The sequence below is a fragment of the Osmia bicornis genome, chromosome 1 (genome assembly GCF_907164935.1).
Source record: "Osmia bicornis bicornis chromosome 1, iOsmBic2.1, whole genome shotgun sequence".
In the NCBI taxonomy this organism is placed as follows: domain Eukaryota; kingdom Metazoa; phylum Arthropoda; class Insecta; order Hymenoptera; family Megachilidae; genus Osmia; species Osmia bicornis.
The window spans coordinates 12602017-12620456 of record NC_060216.1 but is presented as its reverse complement, the minus strand read 5'-3'; the positions used below and the strand labels follow the sequence as shown (position 1 = coordinate 12620456).

Here is an 18440-nt window from a genome sequence, read left to right as displayed (position 1 = left end):
ACACTTCAGCCTCCCAAAACTGTATGCCCTTGCACGAACTCAAAGAAAGTAGATTTCAGATGGACCTGAAATGGAGGAACACGACAAAATGTTAGATGGTTTATCTAATTTTATAAATAGTACCGAGCTCGAATAGAAGTATGGAGTTAAATTTTTCCACAGAGTTGTCGATTCGCGCAATGGAATATGGCGAAGCGAGATTTTAGCATTCTGTAATTCGAGTATCGAACACGTAACGGTGTTTTCAAACGTTCATGCATACGTAGCCAGAAGCGGAGAGTGCAACACGTGGTAAAATGTTTCACGTAGTATCAAATAATCATGGCAAATCCGTATCGACCGACTTATCCCACGTTAATACCTTGTATTTTATGTTCACCGCAAGCGGTATTAGTCCACGCGATGTTTCCACGTAATAATGGATCATATGCCGTTTGTTTTTGTTCGTTCCGCCAATAGAATTATTATGTTGACTATATGAAAATTTGAATTTCTCCTGTTTGCGAGAAAATATCCGATTGATCCGGTATCATCAATGTTTATCATTATAATGAACGCGTTGCCGATGAGTGCAATGGAACGATATTAAGAAAAAAAAGGACGAATAAATAGAACGGTGAGAAAATTGAAAGAAAAGATTTCTACTTGACTCGTCGAGTGGGCAAAAATGGTAACAACATAGCGATTTCGTTGATTGTTGATTGTCGTTGGCTTGACGAACTTAAGAGAACGTCTTGGCGTGTTCTCGATGGACTCTCGTCCAATTACAGTAGGCGATTGTCCGGCTTGAACGATTCCCAAGGGTGAGGATTAACTAGCGGGAAATCGGCTGAAGCCTACACGTTCACACGTAAGTCCATCGACTTTGATGGTGAAGCTCAGCCTTATTTTGTGGTGGACCCATCAGCAGCATGAAATTATTTATCATGATTAATCGAACATACTCCGCGGCTAATTAAGTAAGAAGATCAAGAGATTAGTATGCGGTCGAGGAATGAATGTCCCCACCTCCCTGCGACTTACGCCTAGCTTGTTCACCGTGCTGCAGTATCGCGTATCCGTTTGTGGTTATTCTTGTTGAATGTAATAAGGAACAAAAGTTCGATGATTCGATTGGAAAGTAGAAACCTACTATGAAAAATGAACAGTTTAATAGCAAGGGTAAGGTGTGCTCGAGGCAGCAACACTCGGGGGATTTTATTCTAGCAGCGTGCGTGCAATTACTGGCGTTAAATTGTACGTTTATCACGTGCGGTCACGCGGACAGCTGGATGACTTGAAATGTTCTCACGCTGTCATATTCCGGTACACGTTTCTCTTTCTTCTCAAAATTTTCGTCGAAGGTATCTGGTATTGAAATTTGTTTCGTTTGTACATTATTGTAAGTACAGGGTATTCTGAGTTCCATCTTCAACGAGTATATTTCTTCACAAGTGAAAGGGTTAAATATGAACAACGTTATATTCAGCTATTTTTCATAGAGCATACTTTGAGAAATGCTGGATTGAAGCACCAAGAGGAGCGGCATCAAACACCATTCGGTGGCTACGAGGTAACATCCCCAGCGAACACCTATATTCATTAGTTACGTGGTCGACTGGGCGGTGAGCGTTTAAATGAGCACGCGCCGAAATTCCAGCAGAGTGGGGGCAACCGTGCAGCGCGGTAGGGGATGTGGGCTGGAGGATGGTCGACCAATAGCGGGCGAAACGAAAGCGAGTACCCGGGCGGAGCATTGGAATATACTGCACGCGGTGCGGGCTTCCTTCTGTCAAACGGCGTCTAGCCGCCGAGGAGGAAGATAGTGTGTTTCGTTGCTGGAAGAGACTTCGAGGAGACGTCAACTAACCGGTGACTAAGTGACAGAAGTCGTTTGGGAACCGGTGGAATACGTTCTTTACGAACATTCTACGCAAAGACAGTGGTCTTAAAAAGAAAACAGCATGGAAACGGCAGAAATTTTGATCGTATGGGCTGTGTGAGGGGAATCGTGGTGAAGAAAACTTGAACCGAAAACGAACGTCAACATGTTGCAAAGTTCTTTGCCGCGGGCGTTCTTGCCCCCCGGGCTAAACTACTTGGGCTATTACGGTGACGAGATCCATCAGCATCCGTACGGTACACCCACTACCTGGCACATTCCTATGGAGAGTCCCTCTTATTCAAGGCTTCCCGACAATCACGTCCTTCAGACGTGGGACCTGTCCAGATCGTCGACTCCGTGCCCTCTGGATCTGTCTCTGAAGCCTCCACCTACGCCGAGTACACCGAAAACCGAAGATTCGGAATCAAAGAAAGATCAGGGTATATTGGACGAAGCGCAAAAAGAGCCGGAGAGCGTCAAGTATCAAAGAGTCGAGGATGAAACGGTTCCAGTGGTGGTCGACGATTACGACAGCATCCCTCGAAGCTCTTCCGTGCACAGTCATTCTAGCTACGAGCAGTTGCTTTCGAAGAAGGAGTCTGTTCAGCTCCAGGAGGCAGCGGACAAAACCAGCATACTGGACGAGACGACTCGTCTGATCCCTTTCGGTTCACCTAGCGAGATCAATTCAAAGTATTACGCGCACAGTCAAAAATTCTTATTGACCAGCCCCAGCCACCTGCAGGGATACCATCAGCAGCTTTTATTGACACCGCAGCACCATTTGCAAAGTATGCAACATGCGCCTATGACTCCACCGAGTACACCGTCGCCACCCCAGTGTCCCAGGAGAAAGATCAGGGAAGAAAACGCTAGCCCCCCGTCTACGACCAGCAATGCCGGGATGTCTAGCGGGTCAAGGGCTAGCTCGACCGAGAAACTTCTGCAGAGGCCGAAGAAGAAACACGCGAGACGACTAAAGTTCGACGAGGACACCAGCAGTCCGGTGTCCGGTACCGTGATCTTGGGTCCGGACGAAGCCGTGGTCACAGGAGACATCGATCCAGCGTTCAACATCGTTGAAGTCACCGAGGAGGCGCGGGCGGAGCTGGCTAAGATCGAAAACAGGCTGGGTCCGTATCAGTGCAAACTTTGCAGGCAACTTCACGAGGACGCGTTCCAATTGGCGCAGCACAGGTGCTCCAGGATAGCCCACGTCGAGTACAGATGTCCCGAATGTGATAAGAGGTTCTCGTGTCCGGCCAATTTGGCGTCCCATCGACGTTGGCACAAACCAAGGCTGGCCAACGGTGAGCATTCCACATCCTCGGCCATCATCGAGATACCCTGCACCAGGTGCGACGCCAAGTTCACCAGGCAGGCTGCATTGAGGAAACACTTGGCCACGCAACATCCGGAGACCAACAACAACGGTAACGTCCTGTTCGAGGGTCAGGGTGCTATTGGTAAGAACGACGTTGCTCAGGTGGTTTCTGATAGTACGTTGAACACCGAGATGGCCTGACATCAATTTCCTGCCAGACCTTTGCCGTGTAGACCGGGCCTCTATTGGAGATTCGGGCTTGATTTATAAACAACTGCTCTTTCATTTGAAACTTCATTTGGTAGTTAAATGTTTGAAAAGCATCCTTTTTTGCATCCTTGTCTTTTTTTTATTGTTGATCGGATTCTTTTTTATCAGTCTATAGGATTAATTTCAAGGTTATTTTTTAAGGTTAGATAAGTGCAATTTCAAATAACCGTGAAATTCGGTGACACTGATTACACATCTTTCGGTGACATTCATTTTAACGACGACTCTCATCAGTTTGAGACAATAATCGCCGTTACAACGGAAATGATACACCTATCGTGCAAGCAACACTAGTGGGGGAGGGAACGAATTGGATTGTAAATTTGCATAGAATTAGAAGTATACCGAAGCAACAAGGTTAACACGGTGTTGCGTGCGATGTAAATTTGTAGATAGCGAGAAGAGGTCAGCTATAAACTGTGACTGTGCGTGTACATACCAATTCTCATTTATCTGTTCTGTAATATTTACCGAACCCGGCAATTTGTCATCTCTCATTATACATATACGTATAGGGTGTCCCACCTTTTACCCGACAAAATGTGCGAGCATATTTTATAGGCAATACTTGAGACACTGTGTAGATTTAAGTCAATATGTATGTTATTTAAAACAGATATTCCTTAGCGTAGATTTATCTCATCGATCCGTGGAATCGTGATCATACAGCTAAACATCAAAGATAATTAAGTCACTCGAAGCATGCGTTGTCTAGTCAATAGTGTAATCCGCGTTGGTTATTTTTAAGTTTAGGACTAGTTCGATAGCGTTTAATCGTCGTTAACGTAATACACCGAGCCAGGGACGACTTTTCAGAATCCACTGTGGATTTTTGCAATTGTAAAATTCGTCTAAGTCTTTTGGTCGAGCCTCTCGCTAATAACTTTGAACCGAACACCCACCGGCAAGGCATATTGAACAGTTACTTAATAGACTTAGCGTGAGAAAATATCACTAGAATATCCATATTATGTAACAGTTTACGAAATATTAATAGTATAATGGCCAAATTAACACGAATTGTAGCAGGGGCATCTATAATAAGAAATCGTTTGTATTGTATATAGTTCCCAGTCAGAGAGCATAGTCGAACGACAATTGTAGAAATTATATCTAGTCGTAGGGCGGGAAAATATTTATTGTTGTTAAAGGGTACTCTTACGATGTACAAGGAAACCATCCCAAGTGTTCCTTGTAGAGTTTAATGTACTTTTGCATGTTATCAGTTTCGTCATAAAAAAAATTTTATATTTTATTTGAATAACGTATGAAGTAACTTATAGACTTTAGCATGGAACATTATAAAAGTAATCTTTTTTTTTTCTCATTTCAATTTGGCAAATAATTTTTTGTTACTAAAACAATAGGGGCAATGAGTATACGAGTATGTAGTGTTATTATCTCATATATTACTATTATTCCTTGTTATTAATTAAGGTGATTTAAAATGGCATTGTAATATCGTTTATTTATTTACTCACAAATTATTACTAAATAATATTTATGAAAAAGATACAATACCATTTCACGTCACCGTCGCTATAATATTTTTATTTCTATTTATTTTTTGTTTCGCATTATCCTTTATTCTACTCGTCTAGAATAAATGAGTATGATCTAGTCCAAGAATAGAGAAGGCGCTGTGTTTCTTTAAGATTAGTACGTAGGTAATAACGATCCAAGAGAACAATCACGTGGTAGTTTAGAAAATAATTATATCTGCATCAAGCATGCACACGAATTTACCTATAAGGCGACCGATTGCCCGTGCCCCTATCACTACTTGCTGTGCATGCCTGATCTATACATAAGTTGTCCATTATTCAACTTAGCGTTCCAATTAAACGGCAGAGAGTCTTTGAATAAACGCATTGAATGTTGTTTAAAATAAAGTCTAGTCAAAGCTAGTCGTACATATTGTCTGCGAAGTAAAAATTAATTATTCCGTGTGATCTATAAGAAATGATTAGCAACCCCTCTCGTCTACCGCACGAAGCAAAAGAACATCTGTATAATCTAATCTTTAATTGTCATTAGTTAAGTGTCTGTAATATAACAGTCAACGAGCCGATTGTATATACATGCGTAAGCGTTAGATTGTTGCAAAGAATTTGTCTGTGTGATATATTGTTTATATAAAAAGAATTTCTTATGTAATTTTCTTTTTTTTTATAAAAGAAAAATTTTGATTTGATCTCACTAATTTTTTGTTGTCTCTTAAATATAAAAATAGAACATGCTTTATTTGTAAAACCACTGAAAATATAAATTACGAAGGGTGCTATGGATGGCACAATACATTGCGTGTTTGCTCGAACGAGCAACCAGCGGCTACGGCTACGTACTGTAACGCGTTACGGTATCAAATTTGTTTTCAACGTTTTATTTGCACGCTGATAAAGAATGTACATCATCGAGAAGAAAATTTGATACTTTCGTGTAGCCCGTAAGATTGACAAAATTGTAACGATCTTGTCTCAGCGATACGTGCACCTGTATCTCTTTATAAATATGTATAATAAAAATTGAGCTTGTACCATCACACGTTTACAGTATAGCTGGTTATATGTTAGTTTAGCTTCAGAATGTACGTTTCTGTTCATATCTGTATATAAAAGTTCCATTTCAAGCAAATACACATATCGTGAAATTGAATCTCTGTTTCGTTGTTATTTCATTCATATCCGTTTTCAGCCTTCGTACGTAAAATTCGTTTGATAACACGGTACTTTGAACTATCAATTTATTCTATTATTTTTAAGTTATCGTCGATTATAAAACTATTAGAATGTTCAAAAGTGGATTTCATTTGTTAAACTATTTTTATATAGCAATAAATGTTGGAATTTTAGAACGATGAGGGGACCAGTTTCCATTTTTAGAGGAAGGGGAGACTGCATTCTTGGGGAGGTGCCAGACACCCTGACCCCCACCTAGTTACGCCAATGGCGATGATCCAAGGATTAAAAATCTATTAGATCCAATAGATGCACATACCTACATTTTGAATCTTCCGAAAAATTTCGTATCAGATTAAGATTCTTTTGTGTTAAATGATAAGACATCCACCCTATTCTATTCTATCTGTATATTTCACGTTGCAGTGTTCTCATGGTTTTGTCCTCGAATTAGCCGCGATGATTGATTTCTATTGATCGAAAGAAACTGTGGAAAGATCAATAAAGCATTATAAGAGGAAGCATAGCATGATCCAAGTCAGTATTGTCCAGGGATGATGTCCTCCCACGTTACTTTGCCGTGTGCTGCTATAATGTGTCGTCCTCGAATCCATAGAGGAGGGATTGCTGGCTCTGTAATCTGCGCGGTGCCTTTGTGCAAGTCGAATAAAGAGATCTGTCGCGCCCTTGCCGTTCAACGGAGACCATTAAATCCATGAAGCTGATTTTTCGAAATTCCCAGCTTCCAGAGCAACCACCACCGGCCTCTTTAAAACCTTCCCGATCATGAATTCCCTCGTTCCTTTGTACGCGTAATAAGGCTTACCCTGCTCCTCTTCTGACTCATCTAGAGAATTCGTGTTTTGCGATTTTTTCACAATTACGTTTCAGGAATCGTAATAAATGATTTAGAATCGTGGTGTACCCTTGTATGTTTTGACGGATGGTTTTATCATTTTTCTTGAACGTTTTCAAGTGTCAGTTGATACAAATTGAGGTAAGGAGTTATTACCGTTCCTTTCTTAAGTTCATAAGAAGTTAAGCAAAGAAGTAGCAAAAAAGGAACACCATCCTATCTTATCGCGAGGAGGCAATGGAATTAAACAAAATTAAAAGAATTTCGTCTGAATATTTACGACTACTGCATTTCGTTTTACAATGTATGCTTTCAGATAAATGTGTTCCAGGTGAAAAATAAACGACGATTGCAACTTTTAACACGTAATAAGAAAGGAAATGAAGGATACATTTTTCTATCTTTCAGTGTAAGTTGATCCGAAATCAAGAATAGAACGTACCCTTTTCGCTTTCCCCTTTGAGGTCCAGGAATTCGATTGCCGATGCATTTCAGGTACATCAAGGATGAGCCAAAGGATCCTAGCGGTATCCAAAGAAAGATGACACATTCTAAATCAAAAGATCCACTTAGGCCAGGGTCTCCTGGTTTTCGTCTTCCTATCATAGGATTGATCGACGGTAAAGGCGACATTCGTAAAGGTCAGGATACACCTTCGAAGTATCTTGCGCCGTTGCAGGAAGCAATTTCGCAATTTTTCTTCGCGACTTTGTCATCTTCGCTTTACTATTCGCCCAGGCCGAAATACAATTTCCCCGAGCGTCGGATAAGAAAGTGTTCAACAGAGAGGGACACTGAGAGGAAGAAAGAGACTCTCGAGAGTGTAGCAGCATAGTCCTTTATCGACGTGTCTTCGAAGAATTTTCAGAATCGCTTTCTCCCGTGGGAAGCTCCCCCTTGTCGTGTCATACGTATCTATCTTTATCTGCATGTATGTGTGAGGGTGTCGGTGGAAAAAATTTTCTAAAATAAAAGAAAAAAAAACAAACTTCATCCATTGATTTTGATGCGAGTGATTTTTCAAAGTTATTCTCTTCTCTCGTGTATTTGTTTCTATAACGAAACATAAAATAATAGCAAAATGTAATGATAACATCAAGGTATTCGTATGTAATTAAATATGGAGCAGAGGTTTCCTCCGTGTTAAAGAGATGGACCGAAGTTTCTAAGTTCCTCTGCATCAGGCTCCAAAAATTGATTCGAACTTAGGCCGTGGCTCCTGTTGATCCTTATGGTCCCGATGCAACAAAGTCTGAAAGAATTCGTTACATGATTTAGTTATTTGAGACGAGGAAGAAGGAAACGATAGGATAGAAGTGGAAGGTCGAGATGTATTTGAAAGACTGGCAGGCAAACAGAAAACGGTGCTTTTATCATTAGGTAAACAATCGCAGTTATAGTGCTCGCCGTGCTCTGCCACAATATCACCTCGATATCTCGTAAACGACAAACATCTGTGGGATAATAACTGTAAAAGCTTTCGGAAAGCACGTCTGAAGAAACCTCTGCCACGCCAGTGGATTTCTTGGAAGAGAAATTTTCACCTCGACCTCTCATTCCACCGTTTCCTTCATTCGCCTACTCTCTCCGCAAATCTGTTATGAAATAATAGCGTTACACGTAGTAGAGGTACCATCTACTCTTCGTACAATTTTTGGACTGAGAAAAATTTAACGCAAAGTTATTTGTCGGTAGGAAGAAAAGTTTAAAATTAAGTAAACTCGCGAGAACAAGATTTGTCATTGGTGGAAAATCACTTTTACGAAAGGGCAGGCTGCCTTTGATTTTATTTTATCTCGGGGTATTAGAGCACGATTGCCTTCGAAGCCGAAAATTGCTTTGACCCGACCCTATGAATGTCTCCGTTCGTCACCAGGCTTCATCCATTCTTCGACCATCCTTGAAACATCCCCGTGGATCAATTGATTCCTTCGTCCTAGTCAGACCTGTGCGAGGGGTGTTAACGAAAGTCGAGAATCTTCAATAATAGTTACAAGAAAACATACGTGATTCAGTAAATATTATGGAAACAATACGATGCGGTCCATTAGATCCTACACAAATCCATCAAAGTGTAAAAATGGATAATGAATAAAAAAAATAGACCAGATGTCTGGTCTCACGTCACGAGTGATCCTTTTACCCTGCTAGAATTCGAACTGAATACATGGTGGTCTAATAAAAATCACCGTCGGAAGGAGTATAATTACAGGAGTACACGGTGGTAGTTCGAAAAGGGATGGGTGAATGAAGGGCGGATGAGGTGGGGGAGAATAGCGGTTGGAATCAACCATCCCAGAAATCCGCATTCACGTAAAGGAGGATCAGCCGTGGAAAAGCATCTTACACCGAGTCTACGACATCTAATTCCCCGGGGTATATATGTACCTACACCAGTTCGTTCTGTCGCTACAAGAGAGAGTCTATACAAAGGGAGAAATAAATATCATGGTAATCTCGGGATTCGCGATGTGGGACACACGGAGATCTTCGATGTGTCTCTGTACGCCGTGGGAGTTCATCTGGTACGTTTGCTCTTCAAGGTACACCTAACTTATAAGGAAGGTGAAACTGAAGAACGTTTCATTTATTGATGACGTATTTACAAATAATGTCAGATGCATCTAAATAAATTTCCAAAGTTAACTAATCACCGCGTAAATCTCTCGTTTATTCAACAATAAAGCACCTCTAAAAATAACCCCAATAAAAATAATCTAAACAATGTAAGCGAAAGCTGAACGAACATGTTCAAGGAAGAAAGTGTACATAAGCTATCGTTGTAGAAGAAGGGACAGAGGAATCGAACGGAAGCGTAGAAGACAAAAGAAAGGGAAGGTAATTTCCAGTGAATCAAGAACAGCCAGTTTAAGTATAGCGAAGAAAGATTTCTTTTGATCGGTGCTATCCACTGGCAACGTCAGTTTGTCTAACAGACTTTTAGAAGGAGCCCTCGTTTGACGGGCAAACGGTTGGCCCGTTGTGTCAGACTACTGATACAGAGGACAGTCATCATCCTTTTCGAACGAGGAAAAGGTCCAGCCTGTCCCCGTCTGTGTTGGTCGTTTATGCATTTCCGCTCGGCTGGATATCGAGTACGCTCGTTTCTGCTTCCATCAAAGGAAACCACAGTACAGAAACGGTCAGTCTCGTCTAATGATGTGGTCGAACTTGTGTCAGACCAGGCGAGAATCGACGTATCTCCACACATTTTGTGATTGTTGTCGGCGACCGGAGTATTTTCTTGGCCTCGTCACCTCGCGTTCTTTCGCACAACTGTGAACTTGCCTTTTTCCATTCCTCCTTTATTCACCGTAGTCAACAACTTGAAAAGAAAGGTCATTCTGTAATTGCTCTTTGGGTAGTAGGACATATTCTGGAATCTACTGTATTATTATTCGATAGGGTTAAAACTCGTATTCTTATTCATTATACACTACATTAAGGATCCTTCCCATATAGATAAATGAATGTACTTGTTGTGGAGCAAATCGATTCTTAACGTCTTCTTCGTGTCTTAAAGGTTCTTGAAAGGTCCTTTGGGTTATTTCTATTTTTCTATGAACTACAAATGGTCAATCTCTGAATCGGAGAATGAGTATAAGGAACACGAGGAGCTACTCGATATCCAGTCGTCATCGTTTAACAACGTTGATGGCTTCTTGACCTGCTGTGTATTCAGGTGTTTTAGAGTGTACCATTGATTTTTATAATAAACCACGTTAGGTTACGTTCGACTCTAATGAAATTCTCAATTTTACCAGCTTCCTGAAACATTAATAACTTCCAGACGTACTTGTCGCCTGCTCCTCCACCGCTTTCTCTCTAGTCTGTGTCTCGCCGGATCCTTCAGTCGCCTCAATTTGATTCTCGCTCTTCTTTCAGTGAGGATCAGCTTCTCCGTGATATCCTCCACGGCGACGTCGACCCTTCGATTAAGAGATTCGTCTGAATAACTGCTATCCGTGTTGAAATCGTAAGTCGGTAGCAAATCCGATTCTCTAGCTCGGCTCTTTTCTTCCTGTCCACTTTCCCGCCATTTCTTCCTGCCTAAACGACCTTTCGACGCGATCCGAAAATGATCGCGCGAGCAATCGGCCAAAATTCCGGAATCCAACGACTCCGTGATCGGTTTCGAGGAACTTTTCAATTTTGGCGTGGAGTTCCGTTGATAGCAGCACATCGCGTACGAATTCACCAGCGACCGATCGAAAAATTCCCTAGGTTCTTGGAATGTTTCGTTCTCTTCCTTCGAGACATCGTCCGACAAGCAATTTTCGGTCAAGTAACTTTGAACCATCGTGTCGAAAGATTTGTCCCGCGAACAGTGCATTTCTGATAAGGAAACATTACTAGCAGTATAGTACTCGATCGAAGAATTCGGACTGCACCTTTGTTCTCGAAAGGTGGTGTGATAACTGCTCTCTGACCTACTTATACCCAGATTTGAAAAACGTATCGAAGATGTGCACGTCAAATTGGTGCGAATTGATTTTCTTCCTTTCTTGCCATCCGAATTTCCATGAAATTGCTGCAACTTTTGCTGTTTCAACGACGTCGTCATTAACATAAAACTTTCTTGTGACGGATTTTGATCTACTTGAATGCTCGAAGAGGACAGATTGGTCTCAAAGAATTCATTCGAATCATCGTTGCCTAAATCGTATTCACTGATCGAGAAATAATCATCGAAGTCCTTTTCTAGCCTCTTTTTAACATTCCCTAGGATCATTATCTCCGAAGCTTTGTCTTCCACGATGAAGTTTCGTGGTTGCCACGAGACGCTAGAGATTTCTGGTGAAGTAGTGTTGGATTTAATGACTTCTCCTCCACCACCAAAATCTTCCTCGCCGAAAAGAAACTGAGAATTGTTACGGATTTCTAATGAATTCCTGTCGTAGATTTTGTTGGTTGAATATGTTTTGGATTTATAATGATTATCCTTGTCCCTGAGAAGAACCAGCGATTTACTTTTAATTGTATTATTCCATTGTCGACGAAGTTTTGATAGATCATAATTTTTATAGTTTCCGGTATTATTCCTGGGAGATATTGCTTTTGCTGGTTCAGTATCTTCTCGTGCTTGAATTTTGACATCTTCGTGACATTTTTTTCTGCTAGATGTTCCTCGATGGATTTTGTTGTTTTTTGGTGAATTGGTCTTCCTGGTTTTATTATTGAAATTTGAAGAACTGGTTTTAAAGATAGTTTTAATATCCTTTGAAGAGGAATCTTCTTTAAGTTCATTTTCACATTTTTCCTTTATCTTTCTTCGCCTTGGTCTCTTTTTGTCTGAAGTTTGAACAGAAACATTTTTCTTTGTTTTTTCTTTAGGACTGTCAATGAGATGTTGAGATTCAATATGTTGCTGATTGGAATAACATTCTGTTAAACTTGAGGAATTTTTTAATGTTGATTCAAATTCAGATGATTTTTCACAAGACGATCGTTCATCTCCGTGATGTATTATTATGCAATCAGTTATGGGATTTTTATTTTGCATTTTTTTCGAGCATTCCGCGATCATCGAGGTGAAGGAATTGAATGAGAAAATCTTTTTTTCGTCGCTGCTATCGATACAAGGGGATTTCCATACGTGTAAGAAACTTTGATAACTGAAAATAAAAATATGTTCCTTTTAAAATTGACTTTTAAATTTGAAGTTTTATTACTTTTAGAGATACCTCCGAACGATGTCAAAATATTGCTTCAAAAGATTCTTGATATCATCAATTTTCCAAAATTGTCGAGTATTTGTATCTTTGCAATTCAGTCGTAAACCAATAGTTGTGATTTTCGGTGTTCTTGGTACGAAATTCATGGAAACGCTTTTAACTTGACATTCCTTAGAATTTGACTTTTTGCGTTCCTGGTCACGAAAGAGTTTAATCAAAAGCCATGAAAACCAATTTTCACTAGCACTCGTGCGAAGAATAAAACGTTCGGCTGTTGGAAAATCACTCTTCAATCGGTCGATGTAGAGGAACGCCATTTTAAATGTGTTTAATTATTGCTGTTTTGAAAATTTAAAACATTTAATTTCTCGGCTAAAATAATGTCATTGAAAACACTTACAGCGAATTAAACACATTTCCGTTTCGTAGTTTGAGTAAGTTTGGAGATTAGCCCATGAGTAAATGATATCACATTTTGGTTGTTATCAAATTTCCAACTAACTGAACGTAATCCATCGTGACAAATGAATTTGTACGGATTGTTTCATGGCTCGCATCAACATGAAATTATTCATAATTGACAGAGGACTTGCTTCTCGTATTTCCAGCTAAATCCCGACCATGTAAATAACGTGACATTAAACAATAAACAAAACATATATATGTTACGATATAATAATTACTGAAAATTGAAATTGCAACAAGTTTAATATTTAAATTGTCACGGTTTTAACAATTAGCCATTCGACAATCCAGTATTGAATGACGCACCAGGTATGTATGTCATACATAAATTAATGAAAATATTGAAGATAACAATTGTCTTGGATAAATGAAAAATCATTGGAAAATGAGGCTGGTCGTTTAGTAGCATGGTGGTCGTATCGAATCTCGTGTAGTAGCCTCTAGGGACACGTTAGCTAAATGCATTTGCGTCTCTGTAATCAAAGAGCCATTATCATGCTGGCAAAGGAGCTAATGGAGAGCTATGAAATTCTCTCTATGAAACTGTCGACGATCGCCATGATGTTAAGTCATGTGCAATGGAATGCTTCATCACGTAGCCCAGGTAGTTAGTACACGCATTCAATATAGCTCACCTCTGTGCCCCTTTCCGATCTACGTTCCTTTTCCGCTTTGCACAGGCTAAATCATTACGCGCGTTCTAGACCCCTCTACCCAACCATCGACTTATTAATTTTCTAATTAACAAAGGCAGCCAGAAATTACAAGATCGAAATCAGTATTAAAATTTCACTATCGGAATGGTAAGTTTCAAAATTTCGAGACTAAACTTTCAAAGTTTCCAAAATTGACAAGTTTCACAATTACAATATCTACATTTTTAAATCTAAATTGTTAATTTATGAAATTCGAATTTTGAAGTTTCTTCAAGATACAAGTAAGATAATAGTGATCCAGTGTTTCTATTCGAAGTAATTCGTGACGAGGCTGAAAATTTCGGACAGTTTGATATCGTGACGAAGCAACAAGTGCACGATAACAGGGGAAACAGGATGTAGGGTGAACCGTAGGAGGCGAAGAGGGGAAACGGAAGAAAGAAAGAGAAACAAATGGAACACGATGAGAGGAAGATCGAAGTAGTGTAAGCAAAGAACTGAACCGACACGAAACCGTGTACTATGACAGGCGTGCAAAGTCTTTATTTTACAAGTTAATCGCGTTCGCCACGAAACTGGTTACAAATGATTTGACGCGTTCGTGCACGTTCACGGGTCTCGATGAAAAATGAACCGTGGTATAAGTTTTAATTCTTTGCTGTCCAAAGTGGACTTGTCTTATCGTATAAAAGTATCTCTTTAGATCTGACGTACGGCAGAACTTATATATTATTCGAGCTAATTCGATATCTTGTTACCTAAATCCCTACATTTAACCCTTTCGCTACTATTGAAGCCGAAATAAAATAATTTCATTTACAACAAGAAATTTTCCATTGCATGCATGCTTATTTGAAAGGTAAACGCATCGCGTTGGACGACTACAGTTACTTGCAATATTAAAATAGTTCCTATTTTTTTTCACGAAATCCTCTAATCTGAACATCTCTTTTTCACCTGTTCCTTTTTCTTCATACGAGCGGCGGTTTTCTCGAGATAAAAAAAATCGCGGTATCGTTTCTCACGACATTCAACGTTTAGTGAGCAACCAGGCTTCGCTACAAACGAAGTGTGCTCAGACTTTTTATCAGGATCGACACGGGGCAAAGTTTGAGGACGAATGCTTCGTGTGACCTCGCTGGAAAAAAAAAGTTTTCATTGCACGAGATATCCGTGCAGCTTCACCTCATTCCGTGTCATTTCTGCCTCGACTGCGACTTTAATGAGTTCTCATAGAAATGAGTTCTTTCTATATTGTCAAGTAACCGGCGATACAGCGAGAATTCGCTGTAATCATTTCGATCAGTTAATTTTTATTACTCATTAGCGATCGATTATCGATTGAATTTATTCCCTGATAATGGAAGCTGGATGACCCTATGGTTTTGTATAGGTAATTTTATTCAATGATGATTTTAAATAATTCATACGTCGCTTTAATAGCAGGTTTCTGGGTTAGCCAGCATTTATTACTCGCGGGTAGTATTGCTCGCGATATTATCCTTTTTTTTTCGTTATCTACATCAGCTCGTTCAATAAATTACAGTGTACAGGTCTAAAGTGTAAGCGCGAATAATATAGTCCACCCTCGCATGTAGATTACGTACGCAGAACGTGCAACGGCTGCAATGCCAAGCGATTTCCTAAGAATTTGCTAATTGACTGCTCGTGCTGGCCGTTGCTCATGATAGCCCTTTATACACATAGGTAACGTACATTGGTTAGGCTTTTACAGCCGCTACTCCTGAGGTCGCGAAATTGATTCCTCCGCCTGAAAGATTTGTTTAACCCTTTCACCGCTAAACACTTCTGACACATGGACCGTGCGTGTAACATTCTCTTTCACGTAGTTCATTTTTATTCTATTTCTTAACTGCTTTCATGACCTCCTTAATCTATCCACCATTCACGTCGGTACAATTTACATTAATTCACGAAAGCAAACATACTTAAGTACATTACATCTTTAAGATAAACTGCAGAAGGAAACGTCAAAAGAATTTTAAGTCGAGTGAGCATATCCACCGAGATATCAAAATTTTCATCGTGAACTTGTTTCGAGTAATTTCTTACAGTGCGTGCGTTACGTGCTGACATATCAGAAAACGTAACGCTAATGCATTTGTACGCTTATTAAAATAAAGCAATTATTCAAATTTACACTCGGAAATTCTAAAATTCTAAAATTCGACAAATGCCTCCAGTTCCAATGATGTATTTACCAAAATTATTTGCAATCTACCTATAACCGATCCTTATGGAAAATCAGATATGCATAAAAGAAGAAAATGGCACACTGAGCTTCCACGTTCTCCCTCATACCCGGCTAGGCGATAGGGTTAAACGCATATTCAGAAAAGTGGAAAAAGCGACGGCATTCGAGAGGCGCAAAAAACGGAAAACGATATCGTCCAGCTAAGAAAGTTAATCGTGAGTAATGTATTTCGTTTGGTTATGCGAACTGCACACGCACGGAGAGCAGAACGTCGTCGTTATAATGTCACATAATTACGCGTTAACAATTAGTAATAGCACGTGACGAAAGGCGGAGAAGGCCCATGGGAGAAGAGTGTAACTTTAGCAACGATTTCGAGCATTATCTGGGCCAACGATTGCCTGCTTCTACCATTCAACCCCTGTAATTGAATAGCGTCGCGACGCCTTATCTCAATTGTAATTCCCCCCCCGCTCAAGTACTCTTACAAACTCGTAGAATTTTAAATCAGAGAACATTGTATGACCGCCGAACGATAAGCATCCGCTATTTCTTTCTGATTCGAATATGAACTTGCAATTTAACTTTCCACTTTTTCTTTCCTGCTGTATTATTATTTAACACAATTTATGGTCTTATGACAATTACTCGATAAATATAAAGCTTCGAAATGATTGATACTAAAAGAAAAAGAAAAAATGCAAACAAGGGGTCTGATATCCCCCGTTTTATTCAAAGCCCAGATTTTACCTAGCAATTAGCCGAAAACGAGCGGATCGTTTGTCAGCGAAGAAGAGAAACGGAAAAGCAAGTTTCTAAATGAGTTCCATCCCCGATTGTGACGGGACGAATCCAGTATCTTTTCATCATCCGGCGTGCTCATCAGCATCTTAGCGCGGTCTGTCACGAGCTTTTCAATTATAAGGACCGTGCATTGTTTTATCGAGCCCGTTCAGGCATTCAAACGGTACTTTTCGATCTCCACGGGTTCTCATAGAGTCGACGCTCCTGTGGGAACACGGTCCTCAGCGATGTGCACAACCACCAATTCCTGTGGGAAATATCTTCACCCTCGTGCGTCTAACAGATTGCTATCAAAGGGGCTTCATGGTGTGCAAATTGGTTTACATGGTCGGTGTTTTCGCTCTCATCGCGTTGCACATCCCCATAAAAAGGAAGCCACCTATAGTGGCGCGTTTCCATTCGGGGTGGACCGACACGTGCTGGAAATATTACTGTTAAACGAAATTAAAAAGCGGTGTCATCGAGATGCGCCCAGTGGCAGTATTTATTTGGGGGACCGGTACCGTGTATTATTTCGAACGTCTCTGAAGACCATGATTATGGGTTCTTCATGGGAACCGGATTTACTTAAAATTAAATTCGTATCTGTATCCTAGAGTTTTATTTTTAATTTAAATATCGAGATTCGTTAAATCTTCGTTAGAATATTTTTGCTCAGAATCAATGATGTATTACAGGATTAACTCATTGACGTCCTGTATATCCCATGATACATTTTAGCTGAAGTTCAATGATGCGTCATCTAATTTTCATGGTAAAACAATATTCTATCACGCAGCTATGATTAACAAGGTGACGAAGCGCAGCACCACCCTCGGCCGAAACTCATTTTACAGTAGGTACACTTGGTCTTCGTCGATTACCGGCTACCGTGCGTGATCCTCTCCGCAGGGACCTCGAGGAGATGGGCTCGAATATCGTGAATCAGTGTAAGCACGTATGTAGGTGGTGGGTTGTACGTGTGTACGGTTGTCTCATCATGGGAACAACAGGGGCCACGCCACGACAGAGAGCACAATGCGCCATAGAAGGTAGAAAATTTGCGATTTCGACGCGTGCACGACACGTGCCTGACCAACCTCCGGCTAGATTAACGAAGCTTTCTGTACCCAACGCTTTCCTTTTCCCCTCGTTGATTTTCCTAGCTGGAAATTTGCTACTACACTGTCAGAACGTTCGGAGGACTTAACAATGGACCGTAGGAAATTTATGTTTCTGGCTTTCTAGGCCCACGCAGTGTGCTGTTATTTAATTAACTCATCGACGTCGTTCGAATAATTGGTCAATTGGAATCGTTGGGAATTAACACTTGGCAGGAGTTCAGTTGGGTATATCGTATTTGAAGAAATTTTGATTTCCTTGATTTCCGAAGCTAAGCAACGTGGTACGATGATAAATTTATCGTCACGTGAAAATATACCTTTAAAGTATCCTATGGATACACGTATCCCGGTAACGTCGAAATCCGATACACAGGAAGTTCAATGCAATTTCTCGGGGTAAAATCAACAGAAGACATCAAAGGAAGTGACCCAACCCCGCCTTGGGCACCGGCGGCGTCGGCGACGCGTGTTCGCACACGGTCCTGCGTAAAAAGCGTGTACCCTGATGGCGTAAATACACACGCACACGT

The 18440-nt window shown here is 40.5% G+C and overlaps 2 protein-coding genes across 2 annotated transcripts; one reads left to right on the top strand and one right to left on the bottom strand.

Moving 5' to 3' along the window:
• Window positions 1-1805: 1805 nt before the first annotated feature.
• On the top strand, window positions 1806-4875 carry LOC114876375 (insulinoma-associated protein 1b-like). Its single transcript, XM_029187768.2, has one exon. The coding sequence runs from the start codon at window positions 2028-2030 to the stop codon at window positions 3387-3389; it is 1362 nt and encodes a 453-aa protein (XP_029043601.2). The 5' UTR covers window positions 1806-2027; the 3' UTR covers window positions 3390-4875.
• Window positions 4876-10046: 5171 nt separating this feature from the next.
• Window positions 10047-12984, bottom strand: LOC123988382. Its single transcript, XM_046288270.1, has 2 exons — window positions 12677-12984; window positions 10047-12607 (listed from the first exon to the last, which is right to left on the bottom strand). Exons 1-2 carry the CDS (start codon window positions 12982-12984, stop codon window positions 10750-10752), a joined length of 2166 nt encoding a protein of 721 aa, XP_046144226.1. The 3' UTR covers window positions 10047-10749.
• Window positions 12985-18440: the final 5456 nt, after the last annotated feature.

What these genes read in the sequence shown, in the direction of transcription:
- LOC114876375 (XM_029187768.2), top strand. Translation starts at nt 2,028, where the DNA reads ATGTTGCAAAGTTCTTTGCCGCGGGCGTTCTTGCCCCCCGGGCTAAAC.
- LOC123988382 (XM_046288270.1), bottom strand. Translation starts at nt 12,984, where the DNA reads ATGGCGTTCCTCTACATCGACCGATTGAAGAGTGATTTTCCAACAGCC. An exon ending in TATTTTGACATCGTTCGGAG is followed by an intron (nt 12,608 to 12,676) that starts GTATCTCTAAAA and finishes TTTTATTTTCAG; the next exon opens with TTATCAAAGTTTCTTACACG.